The sequence below is a fragment of the Talaromyces stipitatus genome, genomic scaffold (assembly GCF_000003125.1).
Source record: "Talaromyces stipitatus ATCC 10500 scf_1105507295527 genomic scaffold, whole genome shotgun sequence".
Classification (NCBI taxonomy): domain Eukaryota; kingdom Fungi; phylum Ascomycota; class Eurotiomycetes; order Eurotiales; family Trichocomaceae; genus Talaromyces; species Talaromyces stipitatus.
In genome coordinates, this window is record NW_002990114.1 from 3,596,358 (window position 1) to 3,614,754 (window position 18,397).

Sequence of the window (18,397 nt, forward strand, 5' to 3'; positions counted from 1 at the left end):
CGGGTATTTTAATATAATCTCCTTTGTGATTTTCAACGACTTGAAGAAGGCTGCAAGACATCGGCTTTCGATCGCAAACACGCATAACATAACGAAGCATGTCCGCCAACTGGAGCAGCGCAAAGAGAACACCTCACATTTTGAGGGATGGTTGCAGGTCGAAGCTTATTCGTGGTACGGACCACATTCGCCATCACGCCGGGGTACTTCTCTCCTTGTGTTTTGACATAAAGATTCATGAGGTTATCAATAGACAGGTTCCGATTCGACTCATTCTCCTGTATCTGCAAATCGGGTATGATGATGCTGGCCAATTCCGGTATTTGTTTGACGTATAATTCCAACTCAAACTTGTAAAGTTCCCGCAAGGGAAAACTGAAGTTTAAGCCCCAGGGAGACGCACCATCACAGACTTGCCAGGTCAAAGAGCCACCACGGCCCTTGGCCACATTTGCTAGGGTTTTCGCGGCTAAGCGACTGTCTGAGTCTCCCCATAAGATACCTTGACAATCGTTACTCTTCGCAAATGCAACAATGAGGCGGACAAGTAGGAGGTTATCGATATCGTCCCTTGCTGTAGATGTAGACATGGATGCCCGAAATGCGTCGAGTCGTTCTTTATCAGAGTCAAAGCCTCCCTCAACGAATCCAAATTCGCAGAGAGTTTCCTTAATTGTTGTGTCGTATTGGAAGATGTTGTGTAGGGGAACCATAGTGTATGTGTGGTTCGGATAACTCTCTCTTGCGCTGTCAAAGTTGGCCTTCACATCGGCATAGCCAGAATGAACGGTTGCCGGGTCGACGACAAGCACATGCAAGTCGAATCCCGCAGTATTCAACGAGCGACTAAGCTGTAGATTCTGTAGTCTATCCACGATATGCAAAAGGCTTGCAGACGATATTCCGAGGGAGAGGGGTAAAAGCACTTTTTTGGGCGGGGAGTTCTTCACGGGACGATAAGATCCCATTACTCGAGCGGCCTTATGGCCGGCGTATTCGATGAAGCAGTCTCTGTAGGACAAATAATCATATCAGTTCAGCCTCTTATCTTACCCAGAAGTTAATTGTCTACATACCGGCATAGTGGGCGACTGCGTATCGTCGCAAGAGCCTCGACTTCTCTGCAGCTAACACAAACCTGTGATATCTCTTTGGCAGGCATCTTTCTGGTTTCTTTCTGGAATTGTCTTTGCAAGGAAGTGTGCGAAAGAGTAAAGGTGAAGATGGAAAGAGTGAAAAAATATTATGGATGGCTAACTGCGGGCGTGGCGTTGATTGGCCGATCTTTGCTGGGCACACTCGGCCTGGCCGGAGTTGGAGATGCCACGATCTTCTAAACATAGCTCAGCTTGTGTCCATCAAAAAATATCAAGATCCGTACTCAGACTTGGCATTAAACGCAATCGATGCTATTCTATAAGTGCAGCGACCTCAAATAATATATCAACTTCATTGATCTCCTCCCGCCTCCCTTTTAGGGGATCACGCCCTCGAACATGAAGGGCTGGTTCCAGACCCTTGTTCTTGCTGCATCGTTAGCAGGCCGAGTCGTCGCAAATGAGTCTGAGATAGTCAGTATTTATCCTTCTGGACACTTGCATTTGATGATAACACAGACTAATTGTATCTCATCCAACTTAGAAACAAGATGATGCTCACCGACAACGATGTTCAGGCATGTACAGCCGGAAAGCCTGGGGCGGTGATATCGATCCATTCATCCTCACCAAATTTCTCAAAGTCGAAGACGACACCACAGATCAGGATATACTCGTTAGCTTGGTGATATTCGAATGGGGTGATGAGGAATTAATAGGTCGACCAATTCCGGGAAACCCTGATGTATGGGATGATAATCTTTCATTGCTCCAAGCACGAGCTGACCAGAAAACAGGAGATAGCTACGATCTGTGACCAAGTGAAAGTCGATGCCGGCCTCTGCTCCCAAGAAGAATTAGGATCTTTCATACTCGCTGAGAACGCTACGGAAGCTTCGAAATTGCCCATCTTGTCCAAAGCCATCAATCTAAAGGACCCTGCCGCTATAAACTATCCAGTGAAGAAGACCGGCTTCTACTGTGTCAGTACATATGCTTTTTCTGGGCACGACTATCAAGGCGTTGTTGAATTTCGAAACGCATATGGTGAACTTCCGGCTGCTCAAATCGCAAAATTGCCATTCTATGGAGGGCTTACCATCGTATATGCGGTGTTTGGAGTGTTAGTCTTCTTTCTCTTAGTGTTGTAGACAAGCTTACTGACCTTTTGTTATAGTTTCTGGGCCTTTCTTTACGTCCAGAACCGACACGATATTCGTATGTTTATTCTCTATTTGACATTGGAAATAACCTAACTGTTTCATAGTACCTGTCCAGAACTATATTACAGCTATTCTCATCTTCCTCGTTGTCGAAGAAGCAATTACCTGGGGATTCTACGGTACGAATCAGTTTTCACCTACATAGTACCCTATCGATATCAGCTAACATGACTCTAGACTATCAAAACAGTCATGGATCCAATGCATTTGCCAAAGTCCTAATGATCATCGTAGCTATTCTTAATGCTGGTCGAAACGCTTTTTCATTCTTCTTGCTTCTCATTGTCTGCATGGGCTATGGAGTCGTCAAACCATCTTTGGGAAGAACAATGATCTGGGTTCGAGTGCTCGCAATCACACACTTCGTCTTTAGTGTGATTTACGGCATTGCAAGTCTTACAATTACCCCCGACAGCGCTGGTCCTCTAGTGCTACTGGTCATTCTTCCACTTGCAGCGACTTTAACAGCTTTCTATGTTTGGACACTCAACTCGCTGAATATGACCATGAAGGATCTGGTTGAACGGAAGCAAAAGACCAAAGCGATGATGTACAAGAAGCTATGGTGGTGTATCCTCGGCAGCATCATTGTGATATTTGCTTTCTTCTTTATCAACTCATTCGCCTTTGCTGGCCGGAGTGCGGCCAACTTCGTCCCGGATCACTGGAAGACGAGATGGTTCGTTTTGGATGGATGGCTAAATCTCGTCTATCTATTTGATATTGCATTCATTTCCTACTTGTGGCGCCCGACTGCTAACAACAGGCGATTTGCAATGAGTGATGAGGTAAGAACTCCTGCCCCTTGATAATGGGTATCATTCTGACTCGTATTTCTTTTCCAGCTCGCCCAAGATGATGATGGCTTCGAGATCCGCTCTCTCGCCAACTCTCTTGACGAAGAAGGTGCTATGCCACTAAACGATGAGTATGAACGTTACTCTCCAGAAAGAGAACTGTCACCTGTACCACCAAAACCCGTCCAGCCTGCTCCTCAGCAACGTGAGTCTCTGGATGGTGAGACCATATTTGCAGTCGGCGAAGAAGATGGTGACAAGTTCAGTGATGACGACGACGATGATGACTTCCGGAAATCTTCCGAGGAAACGAGAAAGCTGACCGGGGGTTCACATTCTTAGACCAGACCAGAGCATGTTTATAAGCCTTAAGGAAAAATGACCGTCCTTTTCATTAAGCCATGCCACTTCTAATAGGCACATCGTTTTTTCCTGTTGGTTGTTGTATTATTATTACTGCAAAGGGGCATTTTCATATACGCCCGCTATTCCTCACCACCATCAAATACCAAATCAAAGCAGCTCTTTTGCTTACGATTTGTCTCTGTACCTTGGTTAATATAATTCGATTTCCGTCGCATTTTTTGCTGGTTTCTGAGCAGGTTTCCAGAAATCTGACGTCTCTTGACTCTGTTTTATGCTGGCGTTTTTCTGTGGATGGATTGGCATTTACGCATACGACATGAAATCAACACTGATATTAATCGTTACTATTATTCGAGGTGTAGTAGAACTACCCTTCCGTTCGAAGCACGTCGAGAAAGATGATGGTACCATAGATTTCGAACGATCCTAACGCGATAGTTCGTAAATAGGCGGCTGACGATGAAAAATACCTTCTCGGTGGTGCAGCAAGCGGAGCATATTCCACCACAACATCTCTATTTTGCATTATAAATTTGGGCCACACTTTAGCTTCGTCTCGCAAAAATTTCTTTATAGGAATATTTTGGTAATCCCCAGCGCGCATGAGTCCTATCTAGTCCATTTCGAATCTGATAAAAAGATTATGGTTAGCGCACTAGTGCCCTAACTTATAGGGTTAGTTCCATGGGCATAGTAATCTTGAATGCATTCATTCATTCATTCATGTATTCCTCTATTAATCTACGGAGTCTTCGTAACTTGCTTTATTGAAATGTTCTGATATGGCAGCTATTTTGACGCTTGCCAGAATTTGAAAGGGAGGATAGGAATTTATACTGTGACAAAACAATTACAGGATTCTGTCTGCAGTGTCCGGTTACAGAATGAGCAAGATAATCTACGTCGGTTCCAAACCGAACGCGTTCTATTCGCCTATTAATTGATGAGATCCTTGAAAATTCTTTTCGTATTCTACTATATCTAGATGACGACGCACTCCACACATTGAACACCCAGCGTTGCTTTTACTATCGATTTTTGCATTGATATAGCTTCATAACCTTTCTGGGAGCAGAACTTCCTTGATATCTAGTTAGAGCTTTCAGGTAGAAAGTGCTCATGATTGGCTGGCAAAATTCGTCGAAGCATTCGGACATCCCTCTTAGGGCTAATTAATAATCCCCGCACTTTATGCCCCTCAACAGGGGCCTTGGTATTAGCCAGAACCAGGATTTGGTTCAACTTCTTCGTATAAATAGAAGCATTTTATATTCCATCCTGAGCTTCGAAACAAACCTTGTAGTCAAGAAAATCATTCACAATGGCCATCGGAGTAGCTCTCATTGGAGGTGGAATCTGGGCAAAGGAGGAGCATCTAGTATGACGATCTAAGGCAGCACAAACATGGCTATTACTGACTTGCGTACAGCCTGCAATCCTCGCTTCGAAAGACTTGGAACTGAAAGCTATTTACTCGCGATCACTCAAATCTGCAAATGATGTCGCAGGGGAAGTCAAAGATACCCAGAAAATTGATCTATATTCGGAAGACTCATCGCAGACTTTTGGGGATATTCTCAAGCGTGATGATATCCAGGCTGTCGTTATCAGGTTAATTGATCTATGTCTTCCGAGAACCTCGAATTAGAGAAAGAAGGAACTAACATATCGAACTAAAGTCTCCCAATCGCCAACCAAGGCACCTTCATCAAAAGAGCACTCCTCGCAAAAAAACATGTCTTATCGGAGAAACCGGTGTCAGAAAATGTACAAGACGGTGTGGTGTTAATATCATGGTACAATGGTGTCAAGGAAGAATTTGACAATGTAACTTGGAGTGTGGCTGAGAATTTTAGATATCTCGAGAGTTTCAAATATGCAAGGCAACAGATTGAGGAATTGGGGAAGATTATAGGGTTTCGAGTGCGGGTTTATGCTAACATCACGGAAGATTTCAAATTCTATCGTAAGGCTTCTGAGGCTCTATGTGGTGAATTCGTTATGCTGACCATGGCCCTTTCATAACTAGATACATCCTGGAGGAAGGAACCCACGCATCAAGGAGGTTACATACTTGATGGTGGCGTTCATTTCACTGCCGGCCTTCGTCTTTTGCTTGGTTCGGATGTATTTGTCGAGCGAGTAGCAGCTTTTACAACCTCACTAAAGGAGCATCTTCCACCTGTTGATACAGTGGATGCCATTCTAAAAACGAACACGGGTATTCAAGGCACTTTCCAATCGTCGGTAGCGACAACCTTGACAGGACCTGAATGGACTATTGCTTGTGAGAACGGTAGTGTTACTGTTTCAAGTTCAACTGTCACCGTTCTATCTGTCGACGGTGAAGAAGTAGTTAAGGAAATCCCAAATGAACGGTCGGGAGTACCACCGGAGGTTCGAGCTTGGGGAGAGGCTCTAGCTGCCGGACGACAGAATCCAGAACAGACTCCTGAAGAAGGTCTGGCAGATCTCGAACTGGTGAGTTTGTTAGGCACAATTCTATTTTGTTTTGCGACATCACAAATGTGGCATTTTCACCGCTAACTTTCGACTTTCCAGATTGAGTTGATGCTTCGTAGTGGTAACCATGATGGAGAACCACAGAAATGTAAATATCAATCCAGCACAGCAGAAGTTTCGAAGTAATCCCATAGCATATGCAATACAATGGCAGTTGTAGGACCTCTTGAAGTGATTTTTAAGTTGTCTACATGATATCGTCCACCGTTGAATTTAGTATGAAGAAGCCAGTAGATAACTACGTATTCGGCTGTCATCAGGACACCAGCGGCTGTGTAGTATTCAGCAAACCAATCCTCTGCATCTCGGTTAATCTCTACTACCACCTGGGCAGCTCAGGCTAAACGGACGTAAATGTACTTCGGAGTCTCTCCGATCTTTGTCGCACATACTACGTTCAACGTAGATCTTATCTCCGCCAGCTGGCTTTCCGACTGGCCAACTTAAAATTTGTGGGGACTTTGTCCGTCGGACCATTCCTGACTTCATATCATAGGGCTAGGGTTAGCTAGGGTAACCACGCTTATGTAATTAGAAAGGTTTCCGAATATGGTTAGTGATGGTAGGGTTGGTGGGGTATTTCATTTGTCTATGTTTGAGTCACATAGTTCTCGTGCTCTTCATTGCTTGTATCAAATTACTTGTCAGATGTCCTGACGAATACAAGATATAGAACGAGGCTCTAGTATTCGAATTACAGTTTGAGAAGGCGCTACACGTTCATTCCCGAGTGATATACGTATATGTTTACATGCGATGTCATGACTTGAACCCACCATGGAAAATAACACTAACGACGAAGCACGAGATGCTTCCTCAACAACCAGAATATCAGCCACAACCCTCTCCTCCCGCCTCATCCACCACTGTCGCTTCCTCCTCGCCGAAATCGACATCTTTCAAAATGCAATTGCATCTCGATTCCGCCGCCATCAACAACAGCAGCATTTAGTCGAAATGCGACTTTTGAGATCAAACGTCGCCTCGGAGCTTAGGACCCTTGAGCGTCTTGCCGCTGATACACAAGCTCTTGTAAATGAGCGCGCGAAGAAAGGAGATAATGACGACGATGCAGATCTCGAAATGAGAGAAGGACGAATAATACATACCCTCCGCTCATCGAATTTATCCTTCCTTACAGCTGTTTGGACAATTGCAAAGGAGCGTTGTTCGGGTGTAGTGGCATTCTCGAAGCGGTTCTATTGGGATAAAGATGAGAATAAGGTTGTTGATGGGAAGGAGGATCGACAGGCTAAACCGCCCAATAAGGATAAGAAGAAAAGTGCTTTTGTGGATATTGTCTATGGGAATGGGGAGGATTGGTTGAAGGTTTCGACTGTTAATCAGAGTCGATTACTGTTTGAGATGGCAGAAAAAGGGTGGGAGATGGATAGTGATGAGGAGGAGGACGAAGCATCATCTACACGAAATGATCAAGGAAAAGAGTTACCGATTAACCAGGATGAGGAGGACGAGGACCAGCTCGAACTGATTACAATGGCCTTAGACATGATCAGAGCATCTCGAGCGACCAGAGTCAGATACAGGAACCCCCGCGTGCACATCATGGCCCCGAAACTCGAAGAGGGTAAAGTCCCAGAGATAGACAGAGTCCTGAATACAATCCGAAGTTATGGAGTAACCATTGAATGCAAAATACAAATACGAGATATCTTTACCGAGGACAAGATATATGAAACCTGCGATCCGAATTCCATTACTGAAAACGATCTACCGCTGTCAACTATGCTTCCAAATCCGTTTGAGAAATTCACCCACGTTATCAATGTTGACTGCACTCTACTGCTTGCACTAGTCTCTGATCTATCGCATGTACAGAACATTGAGCCTTCTCCCAATTTTCATCGTGCTATTATCAGGCAGATTGAAGTTGAAGATGAGTTGCCTTTGCTGACTACAGAGCTTTGGCCTGCCGTAGTCGGTCGACAGCTTGTCTGCACCCAGGAGGCTGCTAAGCGAATGAAGGAAATTGTCTATACAATCGGTACCGAGACTGAGAGGAAGAGGACTGCTATCTTGCTAGGTGAAGGCGATATGGAAGGACTAGACAAGGACACGCTGCTTGGCGAACTACGAAAACTGTCAGATCACTCTGTTCCCGAAAAGTTGATTCTACCTATGAAAGTAGTTGATGCCCACGCAGAAATCGGCGCGGCAATGAAACAAAACAAATTCCCTCCAGTCATCAGCAAGGTCACCGAGATCCTCACCGACATCAACTATAGTGTTTTCCTTTATGGTTGGGCCAGCGATATCGTCACGATTTCGAGTAATAAGACGGTCGTGAGGCAGATCGAAGCCACCATAGAGGATAACCGAGGGTATGATAATACACTGGAGGGCCCGAAAATATGGATTTGTGATACAGCTAGAAGTTTGATTGGAAAGGAAAAGCATCGAAAACCATAGGGTATCATAATGTAGCCTCACTGATAAATATGTCGGCATAAGTAAGCATAATCGTCATAAGACATGTAGGCGAAAGAAATGGGACATGCGTCGTCCATCTAAAGATTCTTGGGCGCGTCGTCCGGCAGCCAGAACAGAATATCTTTGTCTGCGGTGGCCAGCATATTGTATCGAGGGTTGATTTCGATAACTGCAGTGCGGCCTCTGGAAGATAGGCTGGTCATCGGCTGCAAGTACTTGTTAGAATCTGGGTTCTGGTTAGTGTCCCAGACGAGTACTTCATTCTTGTCGCCTGCTCCACCGAGCACAAAGCGGCCGTCCTGACTGAAACATGCGTCTCCTTGGCCTAGAGGTCGTCCCGAACTTGAGACGGGGGCCGCTCTACCACTGGATCCATTCTTGCCGACCAAAAAGGCGTTCAGATGACCTTCAAATGCATCGAGCACAAAATGCCCATGATAATCTGTGCCGACTAGAAGGTTTTTACCATCATTGGAGAATTCGAGTCGTGACCATAGTCGTCCACGGGTAGTGGGGGTGTACCGCTCTTCTAGAGGCGCCAGGTCAAATGTTGCGAAGGGCGCTTTATCGTAGTTACGGAAATCATAAAGTAGCACTGAAGAAGTCGATTGAGATGCAATGGCAATGACTGAAGCTGATGGATCAAATGCAACGAGGTATGGAGTTGCGAGTTCTAGTTTGCCCTGCACATTCCGCGATTTGAGGTCCCAAAGTGAGATCGTATTGTCCCTTGAGCACGAGACAAAGGCATCGTTTGCAGGTGACAACGACAAGCACGTAACTTTGTCCGTATGACCAGTGAAATATCGAAGGTAACTCTCCTGATGTAGGTCGAGTAGACGAAGGGAGTCTTAATGCTCCGTTAGCTTGCTACTGACCAATGGGCGAAGAACTCCACATACTATCCACTTTGGTACTGGCATGAAGTACCTGGCGTTGGTGGTGTGTAAAGCGAGCTAGATGAGCACCGTATTTCTTGCTAGGAACGATCTTGGTATTCTTGCCCTCGATTACATCGTAGATTTGGATTGTTTCATCTTCACATGCTGTAACCACGAATTCACCCTTGTCGTCGAAATCGAGAGAGGTAATATGCGAGTTCTCGTGCTTTGAAAGCTTGAACCTCTTTTCAACGGAATCAGTGAGTGTGATGCCATGAAAGACGGGAGAATTGGTCTTACCTTGGTAGGTCGATATGTACGAATAGCATCTGACACTTTTTGGGAGGTTCGTGGATTTGAGCTACCTTGTGGGAGTGGCACTATAGGAGTGCCAGTATGAGGGGTATTTGATGAAGATGTGAGAGCTTTCTGCTCTTGGTGGTCAGTTTGAGGAGTGTCTGCCATTTTTGGCTTGTGCTTGATCGTGCTATTCTGCTATTTGCTGTCTGCTCTCCTAAGAGAGATAGCAGTTATTATTTGCTGAGCAGCACAATGAATACTTCACAAAGCCAGTGACAGAGATAGAGTCATGTCAATCACGACAATTAGTTTGTAGATTATTGGATGTCACGAACAAAGTGAGAGTTTGTAGCTTAGGCGCTGTTTGCAGGCGGTATATGGCGGCAGAATAAAATTGGCCCCAGTCAAGACAGGAACAGCTAAGCCTGAGGCAGCTAGTTTAATAGCCTGGGGCTGCCCCATTATTAATGCTGACTACGCTGTCACCGCCCCAGGGGCCCCCGGCATCGGTCTGCTGTGCGGCGCTGAGCTTACCAAAAAATAAAAGTTAAATCACGCAGAACCTTCTTCTCTTCTCCGTTTATAATCAGGACAGTATTGCGCCTGGTCTTTATTCGGCTATTCTGATATATCTATTTGAAGCGCCATTGCAGCAGTGCTGTTCTCTGTATGACTTGAAAGCTCGCGTCAATCCCCCCAGCTGAACCGCCCGGTTCCGGAACCGGGCCTTGCCCGACTCTTTAATAATGTCTACAACCACAGGGTGCGTGAGATGCTAATCGGCTATGCCGAGATCTATTACAATTGAATACCTGTCTGACTCGCGATTTTGTCACTTAGAGCATTCATTGCCGGAGGTATTGCAGCTTGCGGCGCTGTTACCGTCACTCATAGTTTCGAAACTGTTAAGATTCGGTCCGTTGAACGTCCCCTGTGGCATATAGCAGACGCTTACAAACCGCCCTAGGCTTCAATTGCAAGGAGAACTACAATCAGATGCTGTCAAAAAATATAGAGGCGTCTTTCACGGCGTCAAAGTGATACTACAAAATGAAGGTCCCCAGGGTCTATTTAGGGGTATCGGTTCCGCTGTATGTTGAGTCGCATCCAATTGACGGAATATCGGCCGACTGATTTTTGATTCCCAATAGTATATATATCAAATATTACTGAACGGTTGCCGTCTCGGCTTCTACGAACCGCTTCGAACAGGCCTCACGACTGCCATCTACGGTGATCCTTCGGTACAATCCCTGGGCATCAATGTCTTCAGTGGAGCGAGTTCCGGTATGTTGGGGGCCGCAGCTGGCTCCCCTTTCTTCCTCGTGAAGACACGATTACAATCCTACTCCCCGTTCTTGCCAGTCGGTACGCAGCACCAATATAAAAATGCATATGATGGAATGCGACAAATCTATACCAACGAGGGAGTCAAGGGTCTTTATCGCGGTGTTGGCGCTGCCATGGTGCGAACTGGTTTTGGCAGTTCTGTCCAACTTCCCACTTATTTCTTCGCAAAACGACGGTTGACACGACACCTGGGAATGGAAGAGGGGCCGGCTCTTCATCTTGCTAGCAGTACTGCATCCGGCTTCGTTGTTTGTTGTGTAATGCATCCTCCAGGTGAGACTTTAACCTATCAGTTTTACAGGGCTCTATAAGCTGACTGTGACAGATACCATCATGTCGCGTATGTACAACCAAACCGGTAACCTATACAAAGGTGTCTTCGACTGTCTGTACAAGACTGTTTCCACCGAAGGGTTGCTTGCCATATATAAGGGCTACTTTGCTCATCTTGCCCGTATTCTACCACACACCGTAAGCCTCACCTTGCCTTGCCACGGTTTTTCATAAAGCTAACTATTATTCAGATCCTCACTCTCAGTCTTGCTGAACAAACCAACAAGTTTGTTCGTAAGATTGAAGATCGCATTCTGTCGGATGACCTTCGGTCAAGATTGTAAAATGGCGTGGAAGCTTTTGAGCTTAAAAGGGATTCGTTTATTATTTTTCTGTCATTTTCTCATACTCCTGCTCTGGGCTTGTCAGGATGTTGTATATAGGGGACCTGTCGTATTATAGAAGGCATCTTTGATTGTTAGGTGAATTGATCATATCGATAAGATAGTCATATTCAATTCCACATTTCATATATATGAGACCGTCAGATATTTTGTAAATTGCTGCTTTAGATAGCTGCATTTGGTTTGTCCAACTATCCATGTACTTGAGTATGCCATGATTTGCTCGCCACAAGGGAAGCGAGATACGGCATTCGAACGCTTTGTCCCCAACAAGCATGCCTTTGGTAGGGCTAGGATACGGATGTATGAGTCGGCCCTATCTAGGGTTTGCAGAATCTTGCATTCTACAGCTGATAATCTTAAATTGTAATCGCCTCCGAGTATGTCCCAGGAGTACATATCGTTATTTGGTCGCCAACTTTCTCCGTGGTGATTATTGTCGGAAATGGAACGTCATGATCGTACTTGGATGCTGTTGCCAAGTAGGGTATGCACTTCATCTACACCAATCATTAGGTAGTATCCATGAATGGATTCTCGCGTGCCCATCGTGAATGCGAGGTCTTCCATCCCATCTCATACGACTCGGGAATCTGTGTACCAGCGTCAGGAGCCAAATCTGGCAATAATCTCCAACGACAGGAGCCCCTCAGTACAAGAATGTAGAATCAGATGTTGTAAAGCAGTCTGAGCGAGGTCTGAGTCATCTAAATCGTAAGCTGTCCGTACATCGGATGATTGCAATAAACATCAATCGACGCGTCGACCCAAAAAGAGGTCAGAACACGATCTGATAACGAAAGAAAAATAGCTCCGTAGTGGGCCATTGGACATCCAGACCAGATGAGGAGCTCTCATAAGGCTTAGATCAGCTGTAGCTGGTGCTGTAAATCCGTAAATCCGCGTTTGTTGTGAGGGAGTAACAGGGAGTTGCTCAGAACACGCATAAAAATGGCTGGACGCGACGCGGGATTTCGCGAATTTATTGGCCGAAAGCGGTAGAGTGGCTCCTGTCCCGAAGTGACGTGAGAAAGGAACGCCAAGTCACGTGAGACGTGACTTAGTGCGGCGCGCTAGCGTGACGCTCTTCTCGGGAACTGCAAGTATTTCTTCGAGCTACATTCCCATCTTGTGCTCATTCTTTTCTCTCACAACCCATTCTCCCTCCCCAGCTTTATTCCAGGACTCAAGTTTATGTTCAATTATCTCTGGCTTACATTATTGCACCTTCTATCAATCCATAATGACCACCCAACTCACTCCTTCCAAGCAGGTAAGCAATTGCCATCCATGTCACTGTCTAGCAGTTGGACGCGTCTGTCGCGAATCAATTGCTAACTTTTCTTTTCACTTAGGCTGCTGCCTCCTTAGAGCAGTTTAAGATGGAGTCGCCAGCCAAGAAGCTGAGCTTTGAATCCGGAAAAGAGAACTCCCCCGCTGTCGTCGACGCGTCCGCCACCACGCTGGTCAAGCCTACAGAGAAACCCGCAGTACAGGAAGCTCCCAAGGTTGCTCCTGGTATTAAGGAGATGGAAGTAAACGAGCCTCTTCTTCAAGAGAACCCTCACCGTTTCGTCCTCTTCCCTATCAAGTATCACGAGGTTAGTTGGCCGTGTTGACGCGTCTCGCGTAAAGTGGTTTACTGTCGCGTAAAGTGGGATCAATTATATCTGACATTACACCCTCTACAATAGATCTGGCAAATGTACAAGAAGGCTGAAGCATCTTTCTGGACCGCCGAGGAGATCGATCTATCGAAAGATTTGCACGACTGGAACAACCGCCTCAATGATGATGAACGTTACTTTGTCTCGCGCGTCCTCGCTTTCTTCGCTGCCTCGGATGGCATTGTCAATGAGAACTTGGTTGAACGTTTCAGTGGCGAAGTTCAGATTCCTGAAGCTCGATGCTTCTACGGTTTCCAGATCATGATGGAGAACATTCACTCCGAGACATATTCTCTTCTTATTGATACCTATATCAACGAACCCAAACAACGTACCTACCTTTTTGATGCCATTGACAACAGTAAGTTCGTCTTGTACACAATTTGAAGCACGGTCTAACTGGCATAGTTCCCTGCATCCGCAAGAAAGCAGACTGGGCTTTGCGATGGATCTCGGATAAAGAGTCCACCTTCGCTCAGCGTCTTGTCGCCTTCGCCGCCGTTGAGGGTATCTTCTTCTCCGGCTCTTTCGCTGCTATCTTCTGGTTGAAGAAGCGTGGCTTGATGCCTGGTTTGACATTCTCCAACGAACTCATCTCTCGTGACGAGGGTCTCCACACCGACTTTGCCTGCCTGCTCTTCTCCCATCTCAACAACCGCCCCAACCCCAAGGTCATTGAAGACATCATTGTTGATGCTGTTGCCATCGAACAAGAGTTCTTGACTGATGCTCTGCCTTGCTCTTTGCTTGGAATGAACTCCAAGTTGATGTGTCAGTACATTGAGTTCGTTGCCGATCGTCTCTTGGTCGCTCTCGGCAATAAGAAGTACTACAACTCCACCAACCCCTTCGACTTCATGGAGAATATCTCCCTTGCTGGCAAAACCAACTTCTTCGAGAAGCGTGTTGGCGACTACCAAAAGGCCGGTGTCATGAACAGCACGAAGAAGGATAAGGACGCCTCTGGTGAGAAGAAAGATGAAAATGCCGGTGGTCTCAGCTTTGATGAAGACTTCTAGATGCATTTCTCTTTTGTCTCATGTAAAGTGCTATATGATTATTGGTGGACTTATTTGTACGGGGCGTTCTCTCTTCTTGACACAGCTCTTCCCCCCTTTTTTTCTTTCCTCTTCCCTCTTCACGTTATACCAGGATGAATTACATAGCCGGGCGGCGTTATCGGGTTATTATGTCTTGTATTTATTTCTATTATACGTGGTGGTTTGTTTGACTCGGTTGTAATTAGTGTTCCGTAGACTTGGATAAAAATAACTTTACGCGATAACAAACGGGCTATATGAACTTCATAGTGTAGGTATTCTATGCGCTGGAGTGTCAATCTGGCGAAGACGCGGATAACTACATAAGGGTATGAGTATCTAATTCACAACCCTAGATGCAACAACTATATACAAAAATATTCACACCAACACCGAAAAAAACTAGACTGCCGCAGTTGAGGAGACTACTCAAACAAAAGCCTCAACTCCTCAATCCGATTTTTCTTCCTATCATCCTCCGTCCCATCACCACCAACCCTCAACCCTAATGAACCTGCAATATTCATCTTTCGTTCCTGCACCCGCAACATACGCACTTCAATCGAATCCTTAACCACAAATCGTGTCACGGAGACTTCACGTAATTGACCCATGCGATGCACGCGGTCGATTGCTTGTGCTTCAACGGCAAAACTCCACCAGGGGTCCATCATGAATACGTTGTTGGCCGCGGTGAGATTGAGGCCCACGCCACCTGCTCGGAGGCTGATTAGGAGGATGCTTGGGGATGGTTGTGGGGGTTTGCTGTGGGTCGCTGATGCACCTCCGTCTTTAGGGGCATCTTCGTCAGATTCGAGTTCTTCGTAGATTTCGGTACGGTTGAATTGCCGGAGGACTTCGGCTCGGGCCTTTTGTGGCATTGAGCCGTCGAGGCGTAGGTGGGTTAGACCGGCTTTTGTGAGTTGTGGACCGATCAGGTCCAGGAATGATGTGAATTGGGAGAAGACGACGGATTTGGAGTTTGGTGGTAATTTTAGAAGATGGGTGATGAGAGCGTGGATTTTGGCTGAGGTATGAGCTGATGGAGATAGAGGATATATACGCCGCAAGGATATTCTTGGTGCTGGCTGTGACGAGGTTGGCGGTGTTGAAGTATCGATTTCATCCGGTGTGCTGCTGGGTGACTGATATCGAATGACTTCAAAAATATCGTGTCGTGTTACAGGAGCGCGACATGAAAAGCATCGTGGCAGTTCTCCTTTATCAGTCTGGTGCCGGATATAGTTCTCAAGACATTTTTTGCAGGCACTATGCCAGCATCCCGTAACTGCAGGCTCAATCAATGGTTCCTCTGAACAGATAGGACATTCGGCACTGGTATCATTCTGGATTTGTCGCAAAGCATGTGTCGTGAATCGAGACGCCGTATCCTGCGATTGGGCTGTACTCGATGATTCCGTGGATTTGGTAAAGCGGTCAATGAGCTCTTGCAAGTCCATATCATCCTTCATCTCATTCACCGCGTCAGCGGCTAATGCCGCATCCTCCTCATCGGCAACGATAGCTTTATTTCGCGTCAGAATTGGATGACAGCATGTTTGACGGAGACGTAAGATTTGCGCAAAGATAGTCGAGTAAGATTTCATTAGCGTTCCGGCCTCGACATTATCATTAAATGTTCTCTTTGCACGGTAATAAACGAGGTCATAGATTGCTCGCTCGTCTTCGGAGAGTTCAACCTCCTCAATTGTAACTGTTCGTGGAGGAAGAGGGACCAATGCTTCGCCTTCCGGAGTTTGCATCGTCTTCGTTCTACGAAGTACAAGCGGCTCAAGAACACTTTGGACCACGTTCAATGCGCGGACGTAGTCCTTAGACTCAAATGGAACCGTAATGAATGTCTTCCAGAAGGAGAAATTACTCCATGGTTCAACCTTCAAGAAGCGTACCAAACTGAAAAGATCTTCTAGTCGATTCACGATTGGCGTACCGGTCAACACCCATCGATGGATAGCGTTAAGCTCATAGCATGCGCGAGCAGATTTAGAGAGTCGATTCTTGATGAGGTGCGCTTCGTCAAGAATAACTCTGAAGAATTCAAGCGAGAAAAGCCCAATATGTGCAGCAGGATTGTGTTGTCCTTGTGTCACAAAGCTGCGGAACTCTGATAATACGACACCATAGCTAGTCACAATGACATTCGGTGCATTGATACCGTTTGCCCTAGAGCAGAGAGTTTTCAAGTTCGTTGATCGATCTGATCCGTAGTATATGAGAGTCTTCATTGTTCCTGGCGCCGAAGCCTTTTGGGCCTCGCTCTCCCATTGCGCCAGGAGTGACGTTGGTGCAACGACCAGAGTAGTGTAAGGCGCTGCAACTATGCCGGTAGCAGACATGGACTGTCTATGCAGTTCATCCATCGAAGACGGAGCAGCTGGTGTTTCCCTATTTGTGTGGACCAAGCTCATCATTTCAATTGTCTTGCCCAATCCCATTTCGTCTGCCAAAATCCCACCTAAACAGTGTTGTTCCTGAACAGGGAAATCTAGACTTAACTCGCCAGAGTAAGGATTCACATAAAAGGCATCCTGTCGCTCAACACATGGCAAGATCTTGTCATCTGCATCCTTCACTGGCCACTTGTACTCTTCCCACAAAGGGTGCATTGATTCCCCCCTATTCGATTTGGTATCTCTTTCTTTGGCGAGCATCCAATGCAACGCTTGCTTCTGGTACTTGCGAAGATCAAGGGCAAATGTTTCTGCAGGTTGTGCTTCGGGGGTATTGAAATCAAACGATTGAGCTTTCTGGTATAAAGTGTCAAGATGGTCCTCCTCCAATTCAGCTGTCTCCTCATCAGGGCCCGAGTCTTCCAGATCGGTGGCTTCCTTGGGTCTATCCTTATTTTTATCGTACTGCTCGGCCATTTCAGCTGCACGAAGCAAGCCCTCTTTTTTATGCTTGGCGGTAGTCTCATTGGTCGAAGTCGGTAGAAGACCAATCTCGTCGAAAAGACGAACGAGTGCAATCTGCCGTATCCTCAAATCCTTCTCCTCTGTACTCTCCTTTTGTTCGAATAGCTGAACCGTCCTGTTGTCGTCTATATTATAAAACGCATTTTTAACGAACGCATCACTTTTGAGATAACAGTGCAACTGGAGGTATACTGTGTCATTCACTCGCATCCAATCAGGAGCAAAAACACAGTATCCTTCAAAATCGCAGATCTTCTGATCAATCAGTGTCGAGACCCATTCTGCTGTTTCCTGCGGTAATCGTCCTATCTCTTCTCCTTCTATATTCGTAAAGCGAGTAATAACATCTGCCTTTTGGTTAGGTATAACCCTTCCCTTTCGGCCTATTTTTGTCGTGCGCATTTTCGTTCTTTCAATCTTGACTTTGTCTCCGTGTCGAAGCACGTTTAAGCCACTTCTGGTAGCCCAAGCCGCTACACCGAAAGCTCCAATGTACCGATGTGAAGGCATGTACTGGAGAACCTCTGCACCCTCCGGTGGAGTCCATTCGGAAGTATTCCTCGTAGTCTTTCTGGTCGTATCGGTTTGCACTTCGAGAGCGGTTGGTAAGGTTCCTCGCTGTCGTTCGGGGAGAGGTGCAGGCCTGGTGGTTATTCTTTCGTATGATCCGTCTAAAAATATATTGATAGCTCTTTCTATATTTCCTCCGGCGGCTTGTCGAATCTTTGTGATGATAGATTCTGGGACATCCTGACCGACAATGCTCGTGAAGAGTTGAGCGTCGAACCCATTAGCATCTTGGATCTGTTGGCATGGAGCAGTGCTCTCTGTGACCTGCTGAAATGTTTCGCAAGTAGTATCGTTTCCTTCATTGACAGGACTGTCTACCTGTGACGAGGCGTTTTGCTGAGAAACGTTCTGTACGTCGTGACCGTTGCGTGAAGCTTGGTTCTCGTCCTCGACGAAAAAACGACGTTTCTTCGCAGGACGTTCGGCGTCGTGGTCATCGCCGTTATAAGTGTAAAATGCTGTATCACTCATGTTGGCGGATATATTCGACGAAAGGAGGTTGTAAGTAAGAAAAGAACA

General features: G+C 46.1%; 8 protein-coding genes across 8 annotated transcripts; 5 read left to right on the forward strand and 3 right to left on the reverse strand.

Annotated features, from left to right (window-relative positions):
• Window positions 1–32: 32 nt before the first annotated feature.
• Window positions 33–1,162, reverse strand: TSTA_093510 (uncharacterized protein; the record flags this gene model as incomplete). Its single annotated transcript, XM_002479023.1, has 2 exons — window positions 33–1,011; window positions 1,077–1,162. 2 exons carry the CDS (start codon window positions 1,160–1,162, stop codon window positions 33–35), a joined length of 1,065 nt encoding a protein of 354 aa, XP_002479068.1.
• Window positions 1,163–1,496: 334 nt separating this feature from the next.
• On the forward strand, window positions 1,497–3,459 carry TSTA_093520 (integral membrane protein (Ptm1), putative; the record flags this gene model as incomplete). The annotated part of the gene is made up of 7 exons (XM_002479024.1): window positions 1,497–1,571; window positions 1,642–1,842; window positions 1,895–2,220; window positions 2,275–2,315; window positions 2,365–2,439; window positions 2,498–3,108; window positions 3,166–3,459. The coding sequence occupies 7 exons, from the start codon at window positions 1,497–1,499 to the stop codon at window positions 3,457–3,459; spliced, it is 1,623 nt and encodes a 540-aa protein (XP_002479069.1).
• Window positions 3,460–4,804: 1,345 nt separating this feature from the next.
• TSTA_093530 (oxidoreductase family, NAD-binding Rossmann fold protein) lies at window positions 4,805–6,132 on the forward strand (the record flags this gene model as incomplete). The annotated part of the gene is made up of 5 exons (XM_002479025.1): window positions 4,805–4,861; window positions 4,913–5,094; window positions 5,163–5,449; window positions 5,513–5,964; window positions 6,046–6,132. 5 exons carry the CDS (start codon window positions 4,805–4,807, stop codon window positions 6,130–6,132), a joined length of 1,065 nt encoding a protein of 354 aa, XP_002479070.1.
• A 651-nt stretch (window positions 6,133–6,783) lies between these two features.
• TSTA_093540 (uncharacterized protein) lies at window positions 6,784–8,436 on the forward strand (the record flags this gene model as incomplete). Its single annotated transcript, XM_002479026.1, has 1 exon — window positions 6,784–8,436. The coding sequence occupies one exon, from the start codon at window positions 6,784–6,786 to the stop codon at window positions 8,434–8,436; it is 1,653 nt and encodes a 550-aa protein (XP_002479071.1).
• A 98-nt stretch (window positions 8,437–8,534) lies between these two features.
• On the reverse strand, window positions 8,535–9,803 carry TSTA_093550 (WD repeat protein; the record flags this gene model as incomplete). The annotated part of the gene is made up of 3 exons (XM_002479027.1): window positions 8,535–9,307; window positions 9,360–9,582; window positions 9,639–9,803. The coding sequence occupies 3 exons, from the start codon at window positions 9,801–9,803 to the stop codon at window positions 8,535–8,537; spliced, it is 1,161 nt and encodes a 386-aa protein (XP_002479072.1).
• Window positions 9,804–10,384: 581 nt separating this feature from the next.
• On the forward strand, window positions 10,385–11,605 carry TSTA_093560 (mitochondrial oxaloacetate transporter (Oac), putative; the record flags this gene model as incomplete). The annotated part of the gene is made up of 6 exons (XM_002479028.1): window positions 10,385–10,401; window positions 10,479–10,553; window positions 10,606–10,729; window positions 10,790–11,261; window positions 11,314–11,459; window positions 11,513–11,605. 6 exons carry the CDS (start codon window positions 10,385–10,387, stop codon window positions 11,603–11,605), a joined length of 927 nt encoding a protein of 308 aa, XP_002479073.1.
• A 1,303-nt stretch (window positions 11,606–12,908) lies between these two features.
• TSTA_093570 (ribonucleotide reductase small subunit RnrA, putative) lies at window positions 12,909–14,351 on the forward strand (the record flags this gene model as incomplete). Its single annotated transcript, XM_002479029.1, has 4 exons — window positions 12,909–12,938; window positions 13,021–13,266; window positions 13,360–13,693; window positions 13,741–14,351. The coding sequence occupies 4 exons, from the start codon at window positions 12,909–12,911 to the stop codon at window positions 14,349–14,351; spliced, it is 1,221 nt and encodes a 406-aa protein (XP_002479074.1).
• Window positions 14,352–14,797: 446 nt separating this feature from the next.
• TSTA_093580 (DNA excision repair protein (Rad5), putative) lies at window positions 14,798–18,349 on the reverse strand (the record flags this gene model as incomplete). The annotated part of the gene is made up of 1 exon (XM_002479030.1): window positions 14,798–18,349. The coding sequence occupies one exon, from the start codon at window positions 18,347–18,349 to the stop codon at window positions 14,798–14,800; it is 3,552 nt and encodes a 1,183-aa protein (XP_002479075.1).
• Window positions 18,350–18,397: the final 48 nt, after the last annotated feature.